The sequence below is a fragment of the Salarias fasciatus genome, chromosome 11 (genome assembly GCF_902148845.1).
Source record: "Salarias fasciatus chromosome 11, fSalaFa1.1, whole genome shotgun sequence".
NCBI classification, from domain to species: Eukaryota; Metazoa; Chordata; class Actinopteri; order Blenniiformes; family Blenniidae; genus Salarias; species Salarias fasciatus.
In genome coordinates this window covers 8,809,485-8,830,891 of record NC_043755.1, presented here as the reverse complement: position 1 = coordinate 8,830,891, position 21,407 = coordinate 8,809,485, and the positions used below count along the sequence as shown (strand labels likewise).

The following is a 21,407-nucleotide window of genomic DNA, read 5'->3' as shown; positions in this document are numbered from 1 at the left end:
TCCCGCTGGCCCTTTAAGAACGATGTCGTCATTGTTTGGGGGCGGAACCCGGAAGTGCAGTCCGGTGCGGCGTACAACACGTTCCCTCTGTGGAGAAATTCCGTGTGATTGTATGAAGTCTGTTTGTCACGTCGCTGCCGAATTTATGAAAGCCAGAGCAGCTCACGGCTCCGCCGCAGCTCGCGTCCTTTCAGCCGACATGTGTAAAGAGCTCAAGACCAAAGTGCTGCGTCTGCTGCCCCCGACCTCCAACGGACCGACCCTCCATCAGGAGCCGGGCCGAGCAGGTAACGTGTCTGTCCGCCGCGCGTGCCTGTCACCCGTCACATATACTGACAACTTTAAACTGTGTGTGTGAGGGGGGGGGGGTTTATAGCTTTTAGATCCAGCCGAAACATTTAGATTTTGTGTTTTCCCGTCTGTGTCGGTGTTACAGTGTGTTACATCAGATTCCGGATTTTCCTGCTGCACTAGAGAGGAGCAGCCTTAAGGGATCATTAAAACAGCTGCTGTAACTTCATCACCACACAGCTTTCTGTTCAACACACACTCATACACATGTATGCATGTGCATGTATATATCACCAGATTTTTAATTATTGTTAACTTAGGAAACATTAATAACACGAAGGGTTTAGGAATAAATAATGACATGCATGTGGTGGTGTATGCATAGTATTATTAATGCACTCTATTAAACCTTCGCTAACTACTTTTCTTTACTGCACTTGTACATTTGTAATAAATTTGAATCCTAATCAATATAACCTCTTCATTTTTGTATTGTAAATGTATAGCTGATTTAATAAAAAGTTGGGATATCTTACTTCAATATTGATTGAATATGTTGCCTTGGATCACGTAGTGGTAAGTTTTGTTCAACTTGGATCAGTGTTGGGCCTTTTTTTGTTGAGTTTGCATGTTCTCCTTCATGGGTTTTCCTCAGATTTTTTGGCTTTTTCCCACAGTCCAAAAATTGCACTGGATGAAGTGAGAACTCTAAATTGCCCTTTTTTGTGTGGATTTGAGTGTCATTGCCAGTTGCTCTGTGATCAATTGGTGCAGGATGTCCTGCCTTTGCTTATGGTCAGCTGGGACCGGCTCCAGCGCTCAGCAACACTTGCACAATGCAGTGAAGATGATGGATTATACTTGCATGGAATCTGCAGATGGTGTCATTAGTTTTTTTGTTGTTGTTTTTTTTAATTCACATCTTATATCAGACACTTAAAAAATGTACAAATCTGTCAAAGATCATGTTCTTGTTTTTTTTTTAGTTTGCACCACCTGATTTCATAGATTTTTTTTTTTACATCTTGATGTACAATATGATCCTCCTGCTTTCTCTCAAAAAGGTCTTTAAAAAAACTTATTGCGAAGGTGTTTTAGCTATTGAGCAAAAGTTGTTTTATTAATTTATTAATTCTATCAACATGTCTTCTCAGCTTGCTTTAAGTATTCAGGTGACAAACTTATTTACATTAATGCCCACCGACAATTTAGAAGAACCATTTATACTCGACATGTCTTTGGGTTGTTGGAGGAAGAAAACACGGGCACAGGGACGACGTACAAAATTGCCACTGGAAAGCCCAGGTTTAAACCACATACAAAAAGTTCGGTCCAGACATTTACTTTTCAGCATCTCTCGCATACAAAAATGTAGAGTTTGAGAAATATGCCCATTTTAAGAATCTAGCTTTGATTTAACGTTGGTAACCTTTTATGGCCAAAGGCGACATGGACAAATCTCCCTTCTGAGCCTGATTAAAAGAGAATACTTTAAAATTCTGTGATTACCTTCAGACCTGTGGGCTCTGCCGACAGGTAATGCAGTCTGTGCAAATACAACAATACCATCACTGAAGATGAAATGTGATCCCGTTCAGCTGTGAAGAAAGAAGCTTATAAATGTCGTTCCTGGCCTCACTGGGTTCGAAACATTTTTTCACAAGAGAACTAGAGAGCTCCACGTGCACATCCAGTCATTTTCCTGCAAATTGTTATTCTGTGGCATAATGAGGAGGCTTAGCAGCCACCGTTAGACAGAGTTATTGTAGGAGAAGTACAGTTTGTCCTTGGGTGCTGTAGATCAGAGACATAAAGTGTGATGTTCCTGCTCTAATGAGACTTTGTGTTTTGTGACTTTACACCATCAGACCCCGGTTCTCCGTTATTATCCATCTGAGTTGCTCCATATTACAGAAAGATACCATTTCTTTTAAATCAAGACGAGAGGAGTTTGACCTTCTCCGACCTCAGCTGGTGTCTGAACATACAGAGAAATGAGATTGAATCTGCACCGATAAAGTTGGATGTTCTCTGGAATTAGTAATATTATCACAACACTTTTATTTAATACTTTTCATTGTAATGAAAACAGTTTTGGTTCTTCTGCTGATTGATGTCTTTTGCCTAAAAACTTTTTTGGGCATTTATTTTAGTTAAAAAAATGTGATAACATTTTTTTTTTTTGACCTGGTAATAGTTATTTTGATCTTACTGTTTTTGTTTCTCATTCTAATAAATTCAAATTATCGTGTTTCCCGACAAATGAGACCTGTGTTTTCTGGACCTGGTGGAGAAGCTGTCGCATTGATTGTCTTCTTTTTGTCAAACTACAGATGAGGCTGAGATCCTGAGCTGCACAGTGAAGGCTCTGAAGGAGGGTCACATCGTCGCCGTCCCCACAGACACCATCTACGGCCTGGCCTGCCTCGCCCAAAACTCCGACGCCGTCAGAAAAACCTACGAGATAAAAGGACGGAACGAGCAGAAACCGCTCGCCATTTGTGTCGGCGAGATCGACGACATCCACAAGTAAGCTTGTTTCTTTCCGTTTGGATCCATGTTGTCTTTTCAGTGTCTGTGTTCAAGTGTTAAACACTTGTTTTGTACATATTACTCATTCACAGAGAAGTCACACGTAGATGAGACCACACACTTTTTGAGTGACAGGCACACCTGCTGTCAACGAAACGCCTCCGTATTCCAGATTTAAACTGTGCAGCTACCCTCCCCGTTCCCGTGCGATGTCTCGATCCTCTCAAGGTTGATAAATATTTGTTTGAAATAAAGTAGAGGCATTGATTAAACCGAAGGACGCCGTATGACAGGAGTTTCATTCAATAGCCGTGTCTTAATTTAGGAGCTTCATCTTTCTAAGGATGAAGAGTGGAAGAGTGTTTACTGGGAAAATTAAAAAAAAAAAAGGAATTTATCTGTTTCGTCCGTAGCGACAGCCAACATGTGTGATGAGGCAGTTTTAGAAATTATCCTGGAATCACTGTGGAAAGCAGAGTTTTCCCACAGCTGTTTGCTGACCTTTTGGTCGGTGTGGACAGGTACTGTAAGGTGAAGGTGAAGACGGAGCTGCTGGGAGACCTGCTGCCGGGTCCCGTCACTCTGGTGTTTGAAAGATCCGAAGTCCTGAACGCAGACCTCAACCCCTTCACCACTGTGAGTTTGCTCCAAGCGTCCAACACTACCAGCATCAGAACTGATCATTTATTGATAGTTGTATGCCTTCTGTTCTAATTAGATTTCTTTTTTCCGTGCATGTGCTCCTCAGCTTGTGGGCGTCCGGATCCCGGACCATGGCTTCATGAGGCGCCTCTGCCAGATGTGCAGAGAGCCGCTCGCGCTGACCAGCGCCAACATCAGCTCACACAGCAGCACCGTGGAAGTACACGTGAGTAGCAGTAACGCCAACACATCAGACGAGGTGTAGACAGTGACTGAATCAAAACTTTTCAGGGGAAAAAAACCTAAACAAGGTCACTTTCAGAGATATTTTAATATTTGAAACAGTTGCTTCTCTTCCAAAAAACTATGTTTTATTGTTGTATCCAAAAAATACAATTAATGGCTTCTTTCTATTTGGCTCTAAAAAATCTGCCTCAAGCTCTGGCAGCAGTTCCTCCACAGCGCTGCTCTGCTGAATAATGGAAAACAACTAAAGTCTTTCATTTCTGCTGCCTTTAGCCTGCATGTCTTCACAAACCGACTGTGGCACAGACGCTAATGCTACTCCAACACTCAGCTCTCACCGCTGCGACACTGATCTGTCGGTTCAAGTTTCAAAGTCGTCGGTTACTCTCACTGAAACAGTGCCATCCAAAGTGAAAACATGAGAAACTGGAGTTACGGTATTCATTTTACATGATCATCTTCAGGCCCCTATAGGCAGGCTGTTTATTTTTTACTCAACAACCCTTTTTTTTTATATATATATATATATATATATAGTTTTTGACTAAAACAAGTAGTGAATCACATATTTGTGTTTCGTCATCACCATCCATCCATCTTCTATAACGCTGCAGTCAAACTCGGGTGTGTGGGGGTTTGGAGGATCTCTATTGCTGCATTTCCACTGACAGTATCGGCTCTACTCTTTAAATTTTGTGCATTTCCACTAAGAAAAAGTACCTTTTACCTGGTACCCGCTGCTGCTTTTTAGGTTGTCTGCTCGCTGTGTTCCCAAAAAAAAAAAAAAAAAGACGCACTGCAGACAGTGACTGGTTCATTGGATCGTCATATCACCAACAGCAGCACAGTCCCCTCTCCGCCATTTCCTTGCTGCTTTCCGTTGGCTTCTCGAACAACAGTCTAGTTCTTGCATTTTTCTTCTTTATTGGATAAAAGGAATTAAAACGCCTCTCCCATGTAAGTGCATGCCTCAAAGGAATTAAGAGTTAGAATCTGTTATCTTGCAGCTATATTTTTATTTATTTTTTTTTTACTCTGAAGGAGTTTCAAGAGCTCTGGCCCAAACTGGCCGTGGTGGTAGATGGCGGACCAATCGGAGACCAGAGCCGGCTGGGGTCAACAGTGGTCGACCTGTCGGTGTCTGGAAAGTACCGCATCATCAGACCTGGCTGGTGAGTCGAAGCACTGCTACATGCGCCGGGTATCGACTTTAAATGCAAAAAAAAAAAAGTAACATTTACAGCCATTTAGAAATGTTTAAAAGAGATCCACCTGTGCTCTCGCTTCAAAATTCGATGAGCGGTTTCGCTCGAATCGGTCACAGATAGGTGCCGACCCTGACAGTGGACCGGAGTCTGTCTGCAGGAATGTGTTTCTCCTCCTCCTCCGACTGCCTCCCGCTTTGCCCCCCCCCCCCCCCCCCCCTCCCTCCAACCCCCCCTCTGATGCGGGCTCGCTACATTAAACAAGAAATGGCCGTGACTCTCTTCTTTTTTCTTCCCCAGTGCCCTTTCTTCTACAGTTGACGTGCTCGAGCGCAAATATGGACTGTCAGAGGACTCAGGGGGAGAAAAATGACCTCTGAACTCTCGGCACTGCGACACACACGCTGAGACGCACAACCAGCTCCGACCCGGGGCGACGGGAGAAAAAGATGAATGTCGGCAAAGACTAGAAACTCAGGGAGAAGGCAAGTCTTAAACTGCAGCTGGGCGAAGCTTCTTTCTGATCTGAAGCTTCTCGCGCTTTGGATGTTCTGATTTTTCTGTAAATATGTGTATCTATATAAATATAGGTCACTTATGTAGTTTATATATATTCACTCTAAATTGATGGTTTGAGGTGGATTGGACACATTGTATGGCCTTCCAAAGGATCTGAGGTCTGAATATTAAAGAAGATCATTTTTATTTAAAACAAACTTTTTTTTTTTTATGAAATTGAATTCTTCAATATTTATTTTATAGAAAAGCTTTAAGGCCAGGCCTATAACTGTTAGCAACCACAGGTCTGTACCAATGTTTTATATTGTCTAAAATGTGTAGCATTAAAAAAATAATGCAAAAAAACAAAGTGTAAAAGAGATTATATCGGTTCGGTCCAACCACCCCTTACCTACACTATTCATTTTTTTATAATGCTGATATGAACAAACATTTAAGGATGCTGTAAAATTTCAGATGTGTTGGAAACGGTTCTTTTTCTACTTCCTCGGTGCCTGGTGTAAGATTGTGATATGTATGACCTCGTTTCAGCCTCAATAAAAGTCCTTTTTTTTTTCCTGACACGTCCATCCTCTTCAAGTTTTAGAAGCTGGCAGAAGTTTTCCTGTCAAAGGTGTCTGAGTTTTATTCATGTCCGACTCCTAATAGAGCGCGGTAAAGAGTCAGATCTGGAGTGTTCAGACAGAAGCAGCAGAATCCACTCAGAGGTGGCGTTCTCCAGGAAATCAACAGTAAAGCATTAAAGCGCACACTTTTATTCTCAGTAATTTCTTTCAGAAAGTACCTTCTATAAGACAGGCAAATCATCAGCAAAAGCCTCCCAGAGTTCATCAGTCCCTGGCAGGTATTTATGCCTGAGGGCACTTTGTAATGTTCAGATGTCTAAAAAAAAAAAAAAGAAAAACTTTTGACTTCTTGCCTCTTTAAGTAAAAGGAGAAACTTTGCCCTCACAATGTAATTGGATTCTTTCCATAAAGGGAATTAAACAAAAATTGAGACGGATTGTCAGGCAGGTCTGTGAGAGTTTGGGAAACTTGAGAGAAAAGCTGACGTTATGCTTTCCCATCTTCAAGGGCAGCTTTAGTCCAAGTGGACTTGGATTAGAGAATCTATGTTTTCCTACCAAATAAATCGAACACCTTTGTTTGCAGAGCAGAGAGGATCGGTACTGCTTTGCATGCTGTTTGGCAGATAAAAACTCATCTGCGTTTTACTTCACTCCACTTTTCTTTGTTGGTTTTAGCGGCTGCACTAATTTGCCAGAGAAGTATCAGAAGAAAATCTGAAATCCCAGGAAAATATGGTGAAATATGAAGGAAAATCATCCATATTGGGAAGTCGAGGAAGATCTGTGTGAACTTAAAATGCTGGCTGTTTAGTTGGTTTACAGCTTTCAAATTGTTTATTGATAATATAGTATCTTCAACTTGAAATTGAGTTTGTATTTTAAGACATTGTACTGTTGCATTTTCAGATGCTTCATCTCCTTTTCGGGTGAATATGAGGATTGTACACTTATAAAGCCAACATCAGTTGTGACTACATTAAATCTTTATTAGAAATATGAAATCACCCATTTGCCTGCTTTGTCTAAAACATTTGCTCAGAATATCCTGCAGGATGCATCTTCAGCAGTTCACTCATCCACCAGAGGACAGATCGTCTTCGGAAACACATTTGTACAGCAGACTGCATGATCAGTAGAAAACAAATCAACCACTGCATTTTCCCGAATGAGGCTGTTTTATAGTTAAAGAAATAAGTAAGGATGCACAATGCCAAGAAAATGATTCCGATTCAGTCACACATACGTGAAGCCGCTTCATGACTTTTCATCAACCTCCCAGCTGAGCAGGCGATCGGTGAAGAAGGGGAAATGTCAGCCATGTGAAGTTTTTCTTTCTTTTTAAAGAGACTGCGCAGAAAAAGGTCAAGCTGACTGGAAATTATCCACTAGGCTGGTGATCCAAAATAATGTCAATAAGAAGAGAAGAACAGCTCTTGTATTTTTCCCTGAAAGACACGACTGCTGCTCTGGCTGTATTTTGGGCTCAATGCAATGCGGACTGGATTGAGATATGAAGGTTGCTTTAAATGTAAGTTGTACTTCTTTTTGTTTGACAATGAACGTTCAAGTGCCATTCATGAAAATACGTCTCAGTCAGGGAAACTAACAGCATCTAAATGAAGGAAAACATTTGGAAGAATGCTTTTTGAAAATAATCTAAGAATTGAAACTGCATCAAGTGCATATAATTTAGTACTCTATCAACAAGTACTCAACAGAATGAGACAAAACAACAGTCTTCATGTCATTTTAAAGGTCATTTTGTCATGTGCTGCTGGTATATCTACTAAATTCAACCTACTTTCCAGCTTTTACTTAAGTGTTGCAATCCATATCTACACCACAAGAAGGTGTATTTAGTCGCTGGATGAATACATGAGACGACAATGTCTGAATGGCTGCTACACAGCGATGTCGACGACATGAGAACTACATCATTTACCCAGTGTACCTGATCTGCACCACTTCAACCATCGACCAAAAAGGAGCCGAAATTGTGAAAGTCAGGTGAGGAGCAGATTGCGACGTCGTGACTCAACGCTGCCCTCTGATGTACAGCAGAGGCATCACTTAAACTTCACACACTGTCCCTTTAAGAGCAACTTTTCATAGGAGGCAGTTGTGGGTTTGAAGTGTGAATAATAGAAGTGATCTGTCCCGTTATTTCGCTGTAAAGACAGACATGAGGCCTTCATATCATAACGCACTGCTTCTGCACATGTCGGGAAGGATTTTCTCACACTGCAAGGATGCAGGAGAACAGAGATCAGAGACGAGCCCACAGAGCATGTCAGGAGGCCGGGCAGTCAATACCGTCAGACTGATCTTGGGGAGAGAAACACACCCACCTATCAAGTGTCCTAGTCTTGCGTCTGAGTGAGGACACACACTCTCACGTCATCAGATCGGTAGGTAAGCGCGTCTCCTCCTGCACACTGTTCTGTTCTTTCACGACGACACACACGTCCACCCCGGCATGCTTTTTTGAAGTCGGTTTGTCCGAAGCTCACATGAGCCACTGCTCCTTCTCTTTGTTGAACTGCTCTGCCCAGCGGCGCGTCAGCTCCAGGTAGTGATCGGCGCCGTGCGGCTGGTAGTCCAGGTACACGCGGGTCACGGTTTTCTTGGGCACGGCCCGCTCTATCTGCGTGCCCTCGTGCCACTCGTTGAAAGACGTGATGGTGACGATCTCCGGGCGCACGTTCAGCGCCGCCTGCAGGGCCGTCTCGTAGTACCGGCCGTTCACCCGGTTGCGCGTGTTGTGGTTGTTCCACGGTCTGATGCTGGTGTCGATGTAGCCGGGGCCCACGCTGGGGATGAAGAGCAGGTTGTTCCCGTCGCAGAAGGCTTTGATGGCCTTCCAGTTCTGGTGAGAAGAGCCGAAGGAGAAGCCGTTGGAGGCGAAGTACGTGTACATGCCGTCGAAGCCCCCGGCCAGGATGTCGTGCTTGTGGCGCTCCTCCACGATCAGGGCGATGAACACCGAGTCGTAGGCCGATCCGCGGACGCTGTGGGAGCCGGTGGGGGCGAGAAACTCAGACCAAGACTCGGGCGGAGTCAGGTAGGAGTCATAGATGTAGAATAGAGGGAGACTCTTCCCTGTGCTGGAGGTGTATTTGTAGAAGGCTCCATGGTCACCGTACCTTCAGGGGTGAAAAGACAAAACACCGCAAGTAAGTGGTCAACCAACTGGTCACAATCTGTCCCTGTTTACTAGAGGATTTAATCACAGCTGCACATATATGGCTGCATATGCATACACACACAAGCAAATATTCAGAGCAATGCAAACACAAAAGACTTGAATAAAACAAGCCAATAGGAGGGCTTTGAAATGTAGTAGAATACCAGGTACAGTTTATTGGGAATGCCCAATTAAAGGAAGTGAAGAATAGAAATATCCAGTAAACATACATGAAAGATAAGTCATATAAGGACATCTCAAAGTATTATGTAATATAATTTCATGAAAACTGTGAAACCTACTGCATCCGTCATTCTCTGTATATTCAGCTCATAATCATCGACATACATTTCAAAATATAACATTTTTCAGTTCAGATGTTGAGAGTGTGGAACAAGCAGTTTTCTAACCTTTAGACAGGTCCCAATTTCTAACACAGTAAACGATGTTATTCGTGCTAAATCATAGTTTCATAAACAATTAATTAAAAAAATAAATGGCGATTATTGATTTGATCTTGAGTGTCTGTCATGTTCTTGCTCGATTTTCACACATGGAGATCACGCAGCAGAAATGAGTTCCTACTAAATGTGTGTGGTAATGTATGCATGTCTTGTTTAATGTGGATTTTTAGAGGGGGGGTTGCGTTAATACTAGTGAAAACACCGATTCTTAAGTGATGAAACTGAACTCATATAATCAAGAATGCACCTTAAAAGTATTTCAGTGTTGCACCTCCTGTTTTTTCCAGCTATACATGCAATGTTAATGTTTTGTTTCTCTCTATTTGAGCTGGCTCAGTGATGCAGTGCCGGAACCAAACCTGTCAATGATGTACTTGACGTTGTCGTGCACGCTCTGGTCGTTCCGTCCTCTGTACGGCTGGATGTGAAACGCAACCTGAAAGAACACGGAGAAACACACACGCCTTGTTGGTTTTGCTTCATCGCATTACGAAGATGTCACAGTCGACACTTGCACACAACCTCAACGAGCGTTGTCTCAAGACTAGTAGGTTCCAAAATTCCATGTTTTATTTAAAAAATAAACAAAAAAAACTTGTAGAAAACAACACGATCATACACCTTCGGTCAGTAAAACTACCTCAAACTCCTTGCACTGACCATAATGAGCCGTGTTTCCTTTCTGCCTCCTTGGCGTGCCAAATGTTGCTTCGCGTTCTGAGGCGTTTTCCAGCACAGAGTTTTTTGCTCTGTCAGAAACATCTATTTACAAATGATGAACAGAAGCAGCGGACGAACGCGGGACCTGAGGTGACACTTACACAAAAAGCGCTTAAGTTGAATATTTTAAGGGGGCAGCCGGAGAAGTCAGCGACTCTGAAATATGCATGATCGTGGTGAAACACCACTTTCCCAGCAGTGAACACCCAAGGGGAACAATGTGAGGGGAAAGTGGCTTTTTAAATTGACGGCAGGGTCTAAATGGATGTAAAATTTCATCAAACGAGTTTTCACAGATATGTCTGAACCTATTTTGGATGAGTCCTGTCTTATCCTTAATAGAAAACACACACAAACACACACACACAGGGAGAACATGCAAATTCCATTTTTAGCTTGGAGGCGTTTCTGTGTGGAGTTTGCATCCTGAGTTGGATGAAGTCGTATAAAAGATGGATGGATGGACACACAGGGTTCACACTTTAGCAGGCGTGTAATAAAATCTGGACTTTTAATGTGGCAGGAACCCGCCGGTGGCTATGACATTGAGTGTAAGTGTCCTAATGGATTAAAGTGGTGTTTGGAAGAGGCTCGTGCACAGCAGCAGATGTTTATAGATAAACTGTCCGGACGACAAGACAAACAGAGCCGCTTGAGCCACTAACCGAGGCGCTAAGTGCTTTTATGTGCGACAAAAATGTACATTTCAGTGGTGGAAGTGGCGCTCCCCTTGCATAATACCAATTTGGAAATAGACAGGAGGGAAGAAAGATGCCGGCCATGTGAGTAAATCGTAGGCTGGGATCAATGTTTATGAAGCCATAACTCTCTGGGCCTCTTGTGAAGTAACAGCCCAGGAAAGTGGGATCAAACGCGAAGCCGTGCTGAAACGCTGTGGGGTACTGGAGGACGTGAAGCCCCACAGAGGAGGCGGAAAGCCGTGCCAGTCTATCATTCACTGCAGCACAGTGCAGGACATCGGGAAACTCGCCATCTTTGATTTTCTCCACGCTGTGACATTATGCGGCGGTAATTTGGAGCTAAATGAGACAGAGTCCACGCATTTTAATACCTCATAAACATTGACAGCGTCAGCCTGCAACGACCACAGCGTGATTTATGCTGAGCGGAGGGGGAATTTAGTGCCGCGTCATGCAGAAAGGAACGGAGCGAGGGATGGGAGCCAAGACAAAGACGACGGCCCGGGCCTTTCTAAACAATGGGATCGATTTCAGCAACTTTTGGCGCATTCTTCTTTTAAATGTAAGATCAAATTCAGTGAGCATTTACAATAATGCATCAGTGTGTGAGATTAAATGTAGCTAACTCAGTGCATCTGGAGAGCAGGAAGTGTGTCTGATTCCATCAGAAGGGCACCAAGGGGCCAAATCCCCCTGTGTATATGTAGCTCCATGGCCTACTTAGCAGACGGGACTTCTCCTGCCCCCCCCCCGGGGTGCAAACTGAGTCATGGAACCCATCATGCACATTTCCCCTCTGCTCCTTTTCTCCTGCATCCAGCTTTTAATACACTTATCCCCTCCTTCCTCCTCACCCCTTTGTCTCCACCGTCTCCCACCGCCGCTTCTGGGAAGAAGGACTATTTAAGCTCCACTTGAAGTGGAGGTCAAGCAGCAGCAGTACGGTGAAGTTCTCAGCGCGGTGCGCTCTCCAACTCTGCTGCTCGCAATACACAAGCCACGAGGTGTGTGTGTGGGTGCAGCACAAACACTATTCAACTTATATAATAATAAAAAAGTACATTGTTTTCTTTTGAAGAGGAGAGGGGTCAGTGTGTTTTTAGCTGCGGTGTGGGATCCTGCAGGGTGGAATGCCGGATTTATTTCTCTCGTGAACAAGCTTCGCTCTCGTTTCCATTCATCCTCATTTCAGTTTGGGAAAGATGCAACAATGCCAAATATTTAATTCAATGTACGCTTCTTATCTTAAGCCCTATATTCAAATTTGGGAGCGTGCATTGTCTTTACAGAGCTGTATAACCAACAGGGCAAAGAACAGAACTGGCTCGGCGTCCTGGACTCTCAATATGTGACTGCGATAATATTGAAAGCTGATATAAATACATTGATTGAAATTCAGTCTCCTCCTTTATCATTTGTTGAATTTTAAAAATCCAGACCTGTCTGTGTTGTATGGTAAAACCAGATTTGTTTGCATGTCTGTTGCCTCTATCTGCATGTACAGCAATGTTCTGGGATACAAGTTTTGGATTTTTTCGCTGAACAATGTTGTATTTAAAGACAGATAATTCCTTTTGAAAATTTCTGAATTACAGGTATAGATATTTACTTGAAAGAGAGAATCTAAGCACTAGAGTGGCTCACTGCCCCAGTCTATACCCATCCACTCATATTCATAATTTGTACCTTTGTTATTTAAATCCAGTCTGATTTATGGAGCTTCAGCATATCAGAGCTGACTCAGGGCAGTTGGCAGTACACGCCCACACACACACACACATTCACTCACCCACACACATATGAAGCACCGTCAGGGAATTCAAGGTCACTTTTTAACTTCCAAAGCCTGTATTCAGACTATGAGGGGATGCACAGGAATAACATTGAAACTCTGAGCAGGAAGGTCATGCAATCAGACAAACTTTTTCTCTTTCATTTGCGTTTATAAATTTAATGTCACTGAGTTGTGAGAGACTTTACTCTGAAAGCTTGATTGGGCCATGAATCCTGCAAAACTTAAGGACACATTTATCACATAATTAAGAGTACTAACCTCGCTGTCACCCTCCTCTTCAGTTAAGAGGAGTCCTGTAGCTGCGACAGGAAACTCAGACAGATGTCCTGCATCTCTTTCAAACAATAAAAGTTCACATTGCTACCAGCATGAACTCTGGTGGTTCGTTATTCTTACTGTTTGGTTTCGTGTCTTTGAATAGTCGACTCTCTTACGGTCAGGTGTCTCAAAACAACTTCAATTCTCCCATGATGTCTCTCAGATAAACCGGTGACCACCATAAGCAGACTGTATTGTGTGTTTTCTGAACACTGATCTGAGGCGTTCTTGGCCGTTGCCACCGCTCCTGTGGGACCATCTGTCCTCCTCGTTCGGGCTTCCCTCCCATTTTTCTTGCCAGATTTTTGGTACAAAAGAGCACAGGAACTATTAAAAAGTGTCTCACTGGAGCTGTAGTTTATCAGGGGTTGTTTTTTTTTTTCTCCCTCTCAGCATTTTTGCTGAATTTATCTATTTTAAAACAAACATTACAATGGAAAGTCTGAAATACAGTCAAGTCGATTAAGAACAATATGGCTTCCAACAGGAAATGACTCTTTTAACTTATAAAACTCTTGACAGACTGACTCCTTCATATCTTAGAATGCTGTTAGTTCCATATGAGAACGTTTATTTCTCAGTGATCTGCTTACAGACAGCTTTCTGTTCTTAGTTCCTCTGTGGAAGCAGATCCCAGTTTCTACTTTTAAGCTCAGACTCAAACCTTAAAGCTCAAAGGTTTCAAATTAAAACCTTCATTGTGAAAAATACCTTTGTTTTCTAACTGAAACTGATTGAGAACTTGTTGATGTAAACAACAGAACTGTTGTTTTAAAGCTTTTTCTTGGCTGCTCTCGTGACCTTCCACTTGCCATCACAAACACAATGAGCTCTCCTCAGATGTATAGCAGATTTGCAGAAAGCATGTCACATCCCGTTTTCCGCGCACGCCTTTTCCTCTCTTTTTTTTCTTGAAAATGTCACGCTCACTGCATCACGGATGACAATGAAAGGCACGGCATTGAATTCGCTCTATTAGCTTCTCTCCAGGCGGCATTATGTGTAAAACCTCATCAGCTCAGCATTGCATGCCTAATCGCTGGATTCCTGTCTCGCCCTTGCACAGATACATTATTTCTCTGCCTCCAGCCAAACTGCAAAACAAACAAATGTGATATCAAATCTGACAAGCTGGGCCGACGAGCCCACTGCCTCTCATCACAGATGCTTAGAGGAGGAGGACGCGGCCAGTATGTGTCACATTGCTGAGGGAAAATAAATTACCTTTATCTTCACATCAGGAAACAAACACTGGCATCACAGCAGCTTGTTTTACAATAATGCTTTGTAATTAACCTCGGCGAGTTGCGATTTCAACTTTTTTCAAGGTTTGTCTGTGGATGACTTTATTTTCTGGAGGCAATGTACTGTACATCAGCACGCTGAGGCAAATATAATTCCATATGGAGCCTTCTACAGGCTGAGAGTTTATACTAGAGGTGTTAAACATAAGGCCTGCCGTCAACAACAGGCCTGCCAAAGGGTCCAATCTGGCCCTTATGGATATGATAAACAGGAAATGTAGCCTTTTTATGTCTTGATTGACAGGATCTGTTTTGACATTATTGCTGCAATTGTTAAGAAATGTGTTCCTTTTTTAAAGAGAGCTTATATTTAGAAGGTTTTTTTTTCCACTAATGTGTGTTTTTGAAGGACTAAGAAGTTCATGTTACAAATGAATATGGAAACAAACTTCAACTTGTCTGCTGCATGATAGTTTGTGAATTTTCACTGCAACAGGATAGGTGTGTAAGGGTCAACTCCAATTTCTCATTTAAAGTAACAACCAAGTCCAAATTTGTTCAATAGAAGTGAGAACATAACACAACACTGAACAGGACATGGCATCTATACCCACAGTAATGCAGCATTGTTCAAAAGCGAATTAGCTTTGAAGCATAAACACACCGTATCAGATGGACCTTTCCTTCATGAGAAATTACAGATTGTTCATATTAGATTTTTTTAAAACACTTTTGTTGGATGCAGTTTTAGGACAACACTTTACACTGTCTGGAAGTTTTTGTTGTTTGTCGGCTTGAAGACGGACTTCCAAACATGCCTGAGCGTAGACGATCTCACAAAGTGTAAGAATGAAAATGAATAAAACGTGTCCTCTAATTTTTTTAAACAAGAGACAAGGTGTTTCAGGTTTATTCAAGAAGACGATTCCTAAAGCAAGTTTTAAAACGCCAGCTGTTACAGCTTTGAAGCGTCAGCTTACACTGACAGTAATACATGATGAAGGCTGCAGGAATCATTTGTTAAAAAAATAAGTTTATACTAGTGCTTTATTTTTTTATCTCAGCCATCAAACCTATATTGATGAACTTAAACATATGGTGCATTATTAATGATGCAAGAGGAGTCCTACAAGCTCTGTGTTTTACGTGTCATTTCTAATTCATTGATAGAAAGTCTCTCTGAGCAGCTTTTATTCTTTGGGGATCAACACTAGAAATTTCATCTTTCTCTCATCATCACTCTCATCAGACAAATTCACATCAAATAGAAATCATTGTGTCACCGTCCTGATAAAGAAAAAGTGATGGCTATTTAGCGAAGGATGTCGTCATGTTGTTTTACTGTCTCTCCGCCTCGTTGGGTATTTGGAGAGCGTTTGGCGTGAATCATCATTCAATACAGGGAAGCTCCTCTCTGTAAAACTTTAACAAGCATCTCCTACTATCACAGTGCGCACAGGAGCCAGCGTGGACAGCAGCTATATATCCTCCATCATGACATTTTCCGGCCTAATTGGCAATTGGTCATGCCTTGTTTATCTCTTTCCCCCATCCCCCACCCTCCTCCCACACCTCTCCGCCCTGCTGATCCGCTTCAGAGTTCATTCAACTACCGATACATCAGCGGAAGCTCTTTGTCCGTGTCTCATGCTCCGATGCTGAAGATGTCACCGCAAATGGAAACATCCAGAATCAAATCCCTGAGAAGCAGAGGCAGCTTCAGCAGGACAAGTTCAGGAAGGAAAAAAAAAAAGAAAAAAACAGGTCACGCCACAGTTTATATGTACACTGTTGTACAGATCACTATCCAGGCCTGGGTTCAGCTTTTTGATCACCTCTGCTGTCTGAAGTCTCAGCATGTCAACACTGTCCCGTCCTTCAAACTCAGTAAGTCAGTAAATCTTTCATATTCTGACAATACTCAGAATAACATAACGGGCATTTCTACACAGAACAACGTTTCAGTTTGGTGTGAAAATTTCACAACTAGTCAGCTTTATTGCCTATAAATACACCCACCTGCTACTTTCACTGTCAGCCACTATAACAAACACTTTATGCCAAAAAGTCTCATCTTATAGTGATAATGTTTACTTTGATTGACTGTTATTGATTAAGTTTAATTTGATCATATTAATATTTTAAGGTAGGGGCTTGCATTGCTGTTGACCTTGAAAGTATTTTGTTCTGGTCAATAGAAGTACGCAAAAATGTAGAATTTATCCTTGACTGTAAATATGAAGCAATACATGAAAAAAAATACTCAGTGGAGTACCGCAAGGTGCTGTGTTTGGTCCACTGTGTTTGGCTGCTCCAGTTGGAACGTTCTACCGGTCACAGTAAGAGAAAGTTCCACCTATGTCTCCTTCAAGAGACAACTTAAAGAATGGCTATTACAGCAACACTCGTGTGACCATTAGAGAGTCACCCTGAAATAATACGAGGGAATATCAGTTTTTAACTATATGATGGTGTGAGCATGAATGAGAGTGAAAGGTTTGGACTGTGTGAATGCTATTTTTTGTTTTTATATTGTATGATTTTCTATTGTCTTGTTCCTTGTCTTTTTCCTCTTGTTCCATGTGGCATGTGTTTTGTCTTCTTTTTGTTTCAACTGTTAAACTTTAATGTAAATGTTTGTCTCTTTTATGCATTGTATTCCCTGACCCCAGCCCGTTGGGACTACAGATGGAAATTAGCCTCTTGGCTACAATCCGGCATGTTTACGTTTATGTTCATTAACATGCACTGTCCCAAACAAATAAATAAATAAATGAAAATGAAATGAAATGAAACTTTCATCTAATTTTTATGTACACAGCTTCAGTTCCAGTACGCAAAGAGTTAATATTAAGGAGGCAACAACAATTTGTGCTGCGACTGATCCACTCTCAGCCTTGTAAATACTGTTCTCTATTTTTGTAAAGCTCCAAGCCCTGTTTGCTCTCTCTCTCTCTTTTACTGCTGTGCCTGGTTTGTTAATATGAACTTTACATTTTCATAAATGAATCCATAAAATTAATTTCACCATGTTCATATTGCCAAGAGACCGTGTATCTGCTGGGATGTGAAACATGTTTGTTATCTGTTACAATTACAATGAATGAATTCTTTGGATATTTCCATAATTACATACACTTATAATGACATTTTGAATTGTTTATTATTTTGCTGATGTCCATTTGCAGTATGGTTTGATTACTTTGTTCTTATAATATTTGGTCTGCCAGAGATGAATGACAGAATATTGTAGCAGTGGTGACCTGGAGGTTAGAGAGGCCGCTATGGGAGTGGAATTTGGCAGATTCATACCCCACAGTGAACGGGTCACCACTGTGGGTCCCTGAGCAAGACCTTTGACCCCCAGCTGCTCCCTGAGCGCAGCATAGTGGCAGCTCGCTGCTCCTAAAAATACCATGGATTAAATACGGAGGCACATGCACGTGTGTGCTGGTAAAATTCAGCTGTTTATTGCTCTTCTTTGAGCCTTGGACTATTTCCCTTTTCAGTTAGAGGTATCTCTCTCTCCTACACACACACGTGCGCGCAATTCACTAAAGTGCTTTTTACCTTGAGGTTGTGTCTATAAGCAGCATCCAGTACAGCTGGCACCAAATCCTCAGCGGGTTCCCCGTTGTCGTCAGCCAAGCCGGGAGGATACCAGGACAGGACCAGAACCCCTGGAGATAACGACAGTCACATGAGCATGACTCTCTATCCTACACCACAGAATCCAGCTGACACTACAGAAAACATCTACGAATGCTAAGACACTCCACTTTCTTCGCGTCACTGCAGTGCTTTCCCGCTCATTCCGATCGCTTAGTGTGCCTCTGGTGTGATTTGTCACGGCGTCTCCTTTACTTCAGCACTGTAATGCATGTGGCCATACGGGGAAGAGTTGTTTCTGTTGATGAATATGCGCTTGTCGTCTTCAGAATATTTATTATATCTTGTTTTAGAGGCAATCTCTCTCCACATTTTGAGTGTGCGACAGCTCATAAATTTCCAAGGAAGACTGCTTGTTCGTCTTCTGATGCTGGGCTGAAAAATGGCTGCATATCAGCCACAGCAGTTCCTGGCAGAAAAAAAGAGGAACTGGCACATCAGATATGCACTCAGAGCTAATTCATTAGGTTCATGTCCGCTTGCTGCAAAGCTGTGGCGACTATTAGATTACAAAGCCCAACCATGTCTCCTGTGTATTAAGAATACGGCCAGTGCTACGCTATGTCTTCAAGGGAACTCTCGGAAGTGGCAGGAAATCAGTCATCAGAGTCAAGTGGAGTTATTGAGAAGCTGCTGGGTTGCAAGATCTAATTAACTGGATTGTTTTAACTAAACATGGTGAGCTGGCCATGCCATGGTCCATCTGTTGAAGTGATGGGGTTTCAGGGGGGCTGTGTGGCCTCCTCAGCGTTTTCTATGGTGTACAATGACCCGGTGAGCTGCAGGACAGAAATATCAGGACCTATCATGTGTTGGTTGCTGGTGGCTGTAACTTGACACAGACATCAGCAACAGACGTTGGTTGTCTTTTTTTTTTTTTTTTTTTTTTTTAGGCATACAGGTTTTAGTAAAGGCTGCAACAGGCTTTTTGAATAATTTGTTAGACCACAGAAAAATGAATCACCAAGAGTTGCATTGCAGTTGGTTGATTATTATAATAATACTTTAAATACATAATACACTCAAAATAACAATCCGAGTGTCAGTCAGTTAGTTTGGTGTGTTTTCTTCGAGTGGAAGTTTATTGTGGGAAGTGCACTGAGAGGGGAGCGTGCGGGGAGCTGTCCAGCAGATTTGTGGTGCTGAAAAAGGTTTTCCTGCCCTTTTCAGAAAAAAAAGCATGCAGCTTCTCTCTCGGAATTCCTGTGCAGCACGAGGAACTACAGTCAGCTATTTCTATTGCCTTTCCAAGACACACTGCTGCGTCTGTGAAGTGAACGGTACCTGCTGCGGACGCTCCGATCTGCTCCATGTGGGACTCCAGCACGTCCGGATCTCTGGAGCTGTACGGGTTGAGTTCGGGGTAGAAGCTGGAGCCGATGTCCTCGGGCGGCATGTGTCTCCCTCTCGGATAGCTGGACGCGATCTTGGGGTCCCAGTGGGGAACCAGGATGTGGTCCCAGTGAATGTACTTCCCGTCCATCTGTGGGCTGCCGTACCAAGTGTAGTAAAAAATGTGAACATCGTAAAATATGATCCCCTCGGGGCCGGAGTTGGATAAAACTGCTTTGGTGTTCGTGCCGGGCGGGCGGGCTTGTGCCAGGGACGGGGTGGGATCCCGGGACACGGAGCGCCGGTCCACCTTCCCTCCGATCATCGGAAGGAGTTCTAAACCCGGAGCCAGATCCGAGAAGCCGTCGCTGGGCTTCAGGGTCCTCAGTCCCATCAGGGTCCCAAAGATAAACAGGGTGAAGAGAAAGAGAGCCACGCACGCCTTCCTCCGGAGCCTGGCCATGGCTGGACTGAGCGGCAGCAGCTGCAACCGGCGCGGACGGGACGGAGAGCGCAAATAAACCTGCCTCCTCGTTCCTGCACCGACTTCACCTCACAGCCCACGAACAGTTCTCCACATGGTCCTGCATGAGGAAAAAAACGAGATGCATCCGTGTGATGGGCAGCAATCCTACATGGCTGCAGCGCGGTCGCGGCAGATTACCTGACGCAGCTGGCTGCGGGCTCCCGAACTTTGTCCTGCAGCCTCATGGTAATGTTTCGCAGTCTGCAGGAGCCGAGACGTGTCTCTGCAACGCAAACTCTCTGCCCTGCCCTCTGATTCGCACTGTGCAGCCGCTGGATGATGGGAGAGGCTACATGTCGGTTTCAAATGCTGTCTCTGTGAGCGCGGTCTCCTTTCTCTGCTCCCTGAAAGCTCTGTGGGCTCTTCTGCTGCTCCATCGGACTGCCGCGTCCCGCCCAGAGGCTGCTCCATCCGTCTGACACGTGCCATCAGACCGGTGCGTGAAAGCTGGGGGTGACTGATGCACTCCTCAGCCCCACACCACAGAAATAGATATACTTTTATCTGCCACTCCTTCAACCGCTTTCAATTACTACGATCATAAAGGCTGCGCAGGAGACACGAAATAATGACAGATGTAAAGTTTAAATGATAAAAGAGCGCTGAATAATACCCTATGGCACCTGGCTGCACTGAGTTCAGAATAATACTGACACCTAGCGGCCATTTGTGGTGAACGCATGTTGTTGCCTTCAATACGAGGGAAAGTAGAGTCGTTTATATTCACATGATGAATAAGGCTGGGCGGAGCCTAATAATAATAATAATAATAATAATAATAACTATTATTATTATTATTATTATTATTATTATTATTATTATTATTATTATTATTATTATTATTATGTGCTTTACAGTTTATTCTGTTCACTTCAAACAAAGTAAAGCTCTATAACTTCATAAGTACAATTATTGAAGCCTGTCAACTCTCTTTTCCATTCTAATGTATAAAACCGATGTTTGAAACTGATTTGCACTGGACAGACTCGCGTTCTAAAGCGCCCCCTAACGTCAGACCGGGGAATGTTTCACCGTCTGAGAGCCGCTTGGCTTGAATCCAGTGTTGCGGTCCAACAAGCCTTGGCTTGAGTCCAGGATATTAAGCAGCACTCGGGAGGCACTGACCCCTCCGCTGGAAACGGTCTGACTTGCTGACATATAATCAGATCGTTTTTCTCGTTATCAGAGCGTTTCAGAGTGAAGGATACCCCGCGGTTTGCTGTCATCCAATACAGACGCTTTTTTTTACATCGAACGACAAAACTAACTAAAGCTGAAGAAACATCATTAACATTATTGTGTGAAATCATGGAGACAGGGCACAGATCCCTCTTTTTCGAGGAAAAAAAAAACAAAAACAAAGAAATATTGTTTTTCAGAACAAGCCTTGTTCTTAAGAAAGGTTTCTTTTACTTCTTCCTTAACATTGACATGTCTCTTAGCATTAAAT

General features: G+C 43.0%; 2 protein-coding genes across 2 annotated transcripts; one reads left to right on the top strand and one right to left on the bottom strand.

Annotated features, from left to right (window-relative positions):
• The first annotated feature begins 77 nt into the window (after positions 1-77).
• Positions 78-5,985, top strand: yrdc (yrdC N(6)-threonylcarbamoyltransferase domain containing). Its single transcript, XM_030102008.1, has 6 exons — positions 78-287; positions 2,625-2,820; positions 3,345-3,459; positions 3,572-3,691; positions 4,753-4,883; positions 5,217-5,985. The coding sequence occupies exons 1-6, from the start codon at positions 113-115 to the stop codon at positions 5,287-5,289; spliced, it is 810 nt and encodes a 269-aa protein (XP_029957868.1). The 5' UTR covers positions 78-112; the 3' UTR covers positions 5,290-5,985.
• Positions 5,986-8,462: 2,477 nt separating this feature from the next.
• On the bottom strand, positions 8,463-19,966 carry LOC115396251 (glycoprotein endo-alpha-1,2-mannosidase-like protein). The gene is made up of 4 exons (XM_030102007.1): positions 19,384-19,966; positions 18,001-18,110; positions 10,012-10,088; positions 8,463-9,147 (listed from the first exon to the last, which is right to left on the bottom strand). Exons 1-4 carry the CDS (start codon positions 19,892-19,894, stop codon positions 8,511-8,513), a joined length of 1,335 nt encoding a protein of 444 aa, XP_029957867.1. The 5' UTR covers positions 19,895-19,966; the 3' UTR covers positions 8,463-8,510.
• Between the last annotated feature and the right edge of the window lie 1,441 nt (positions 19,967-21,407).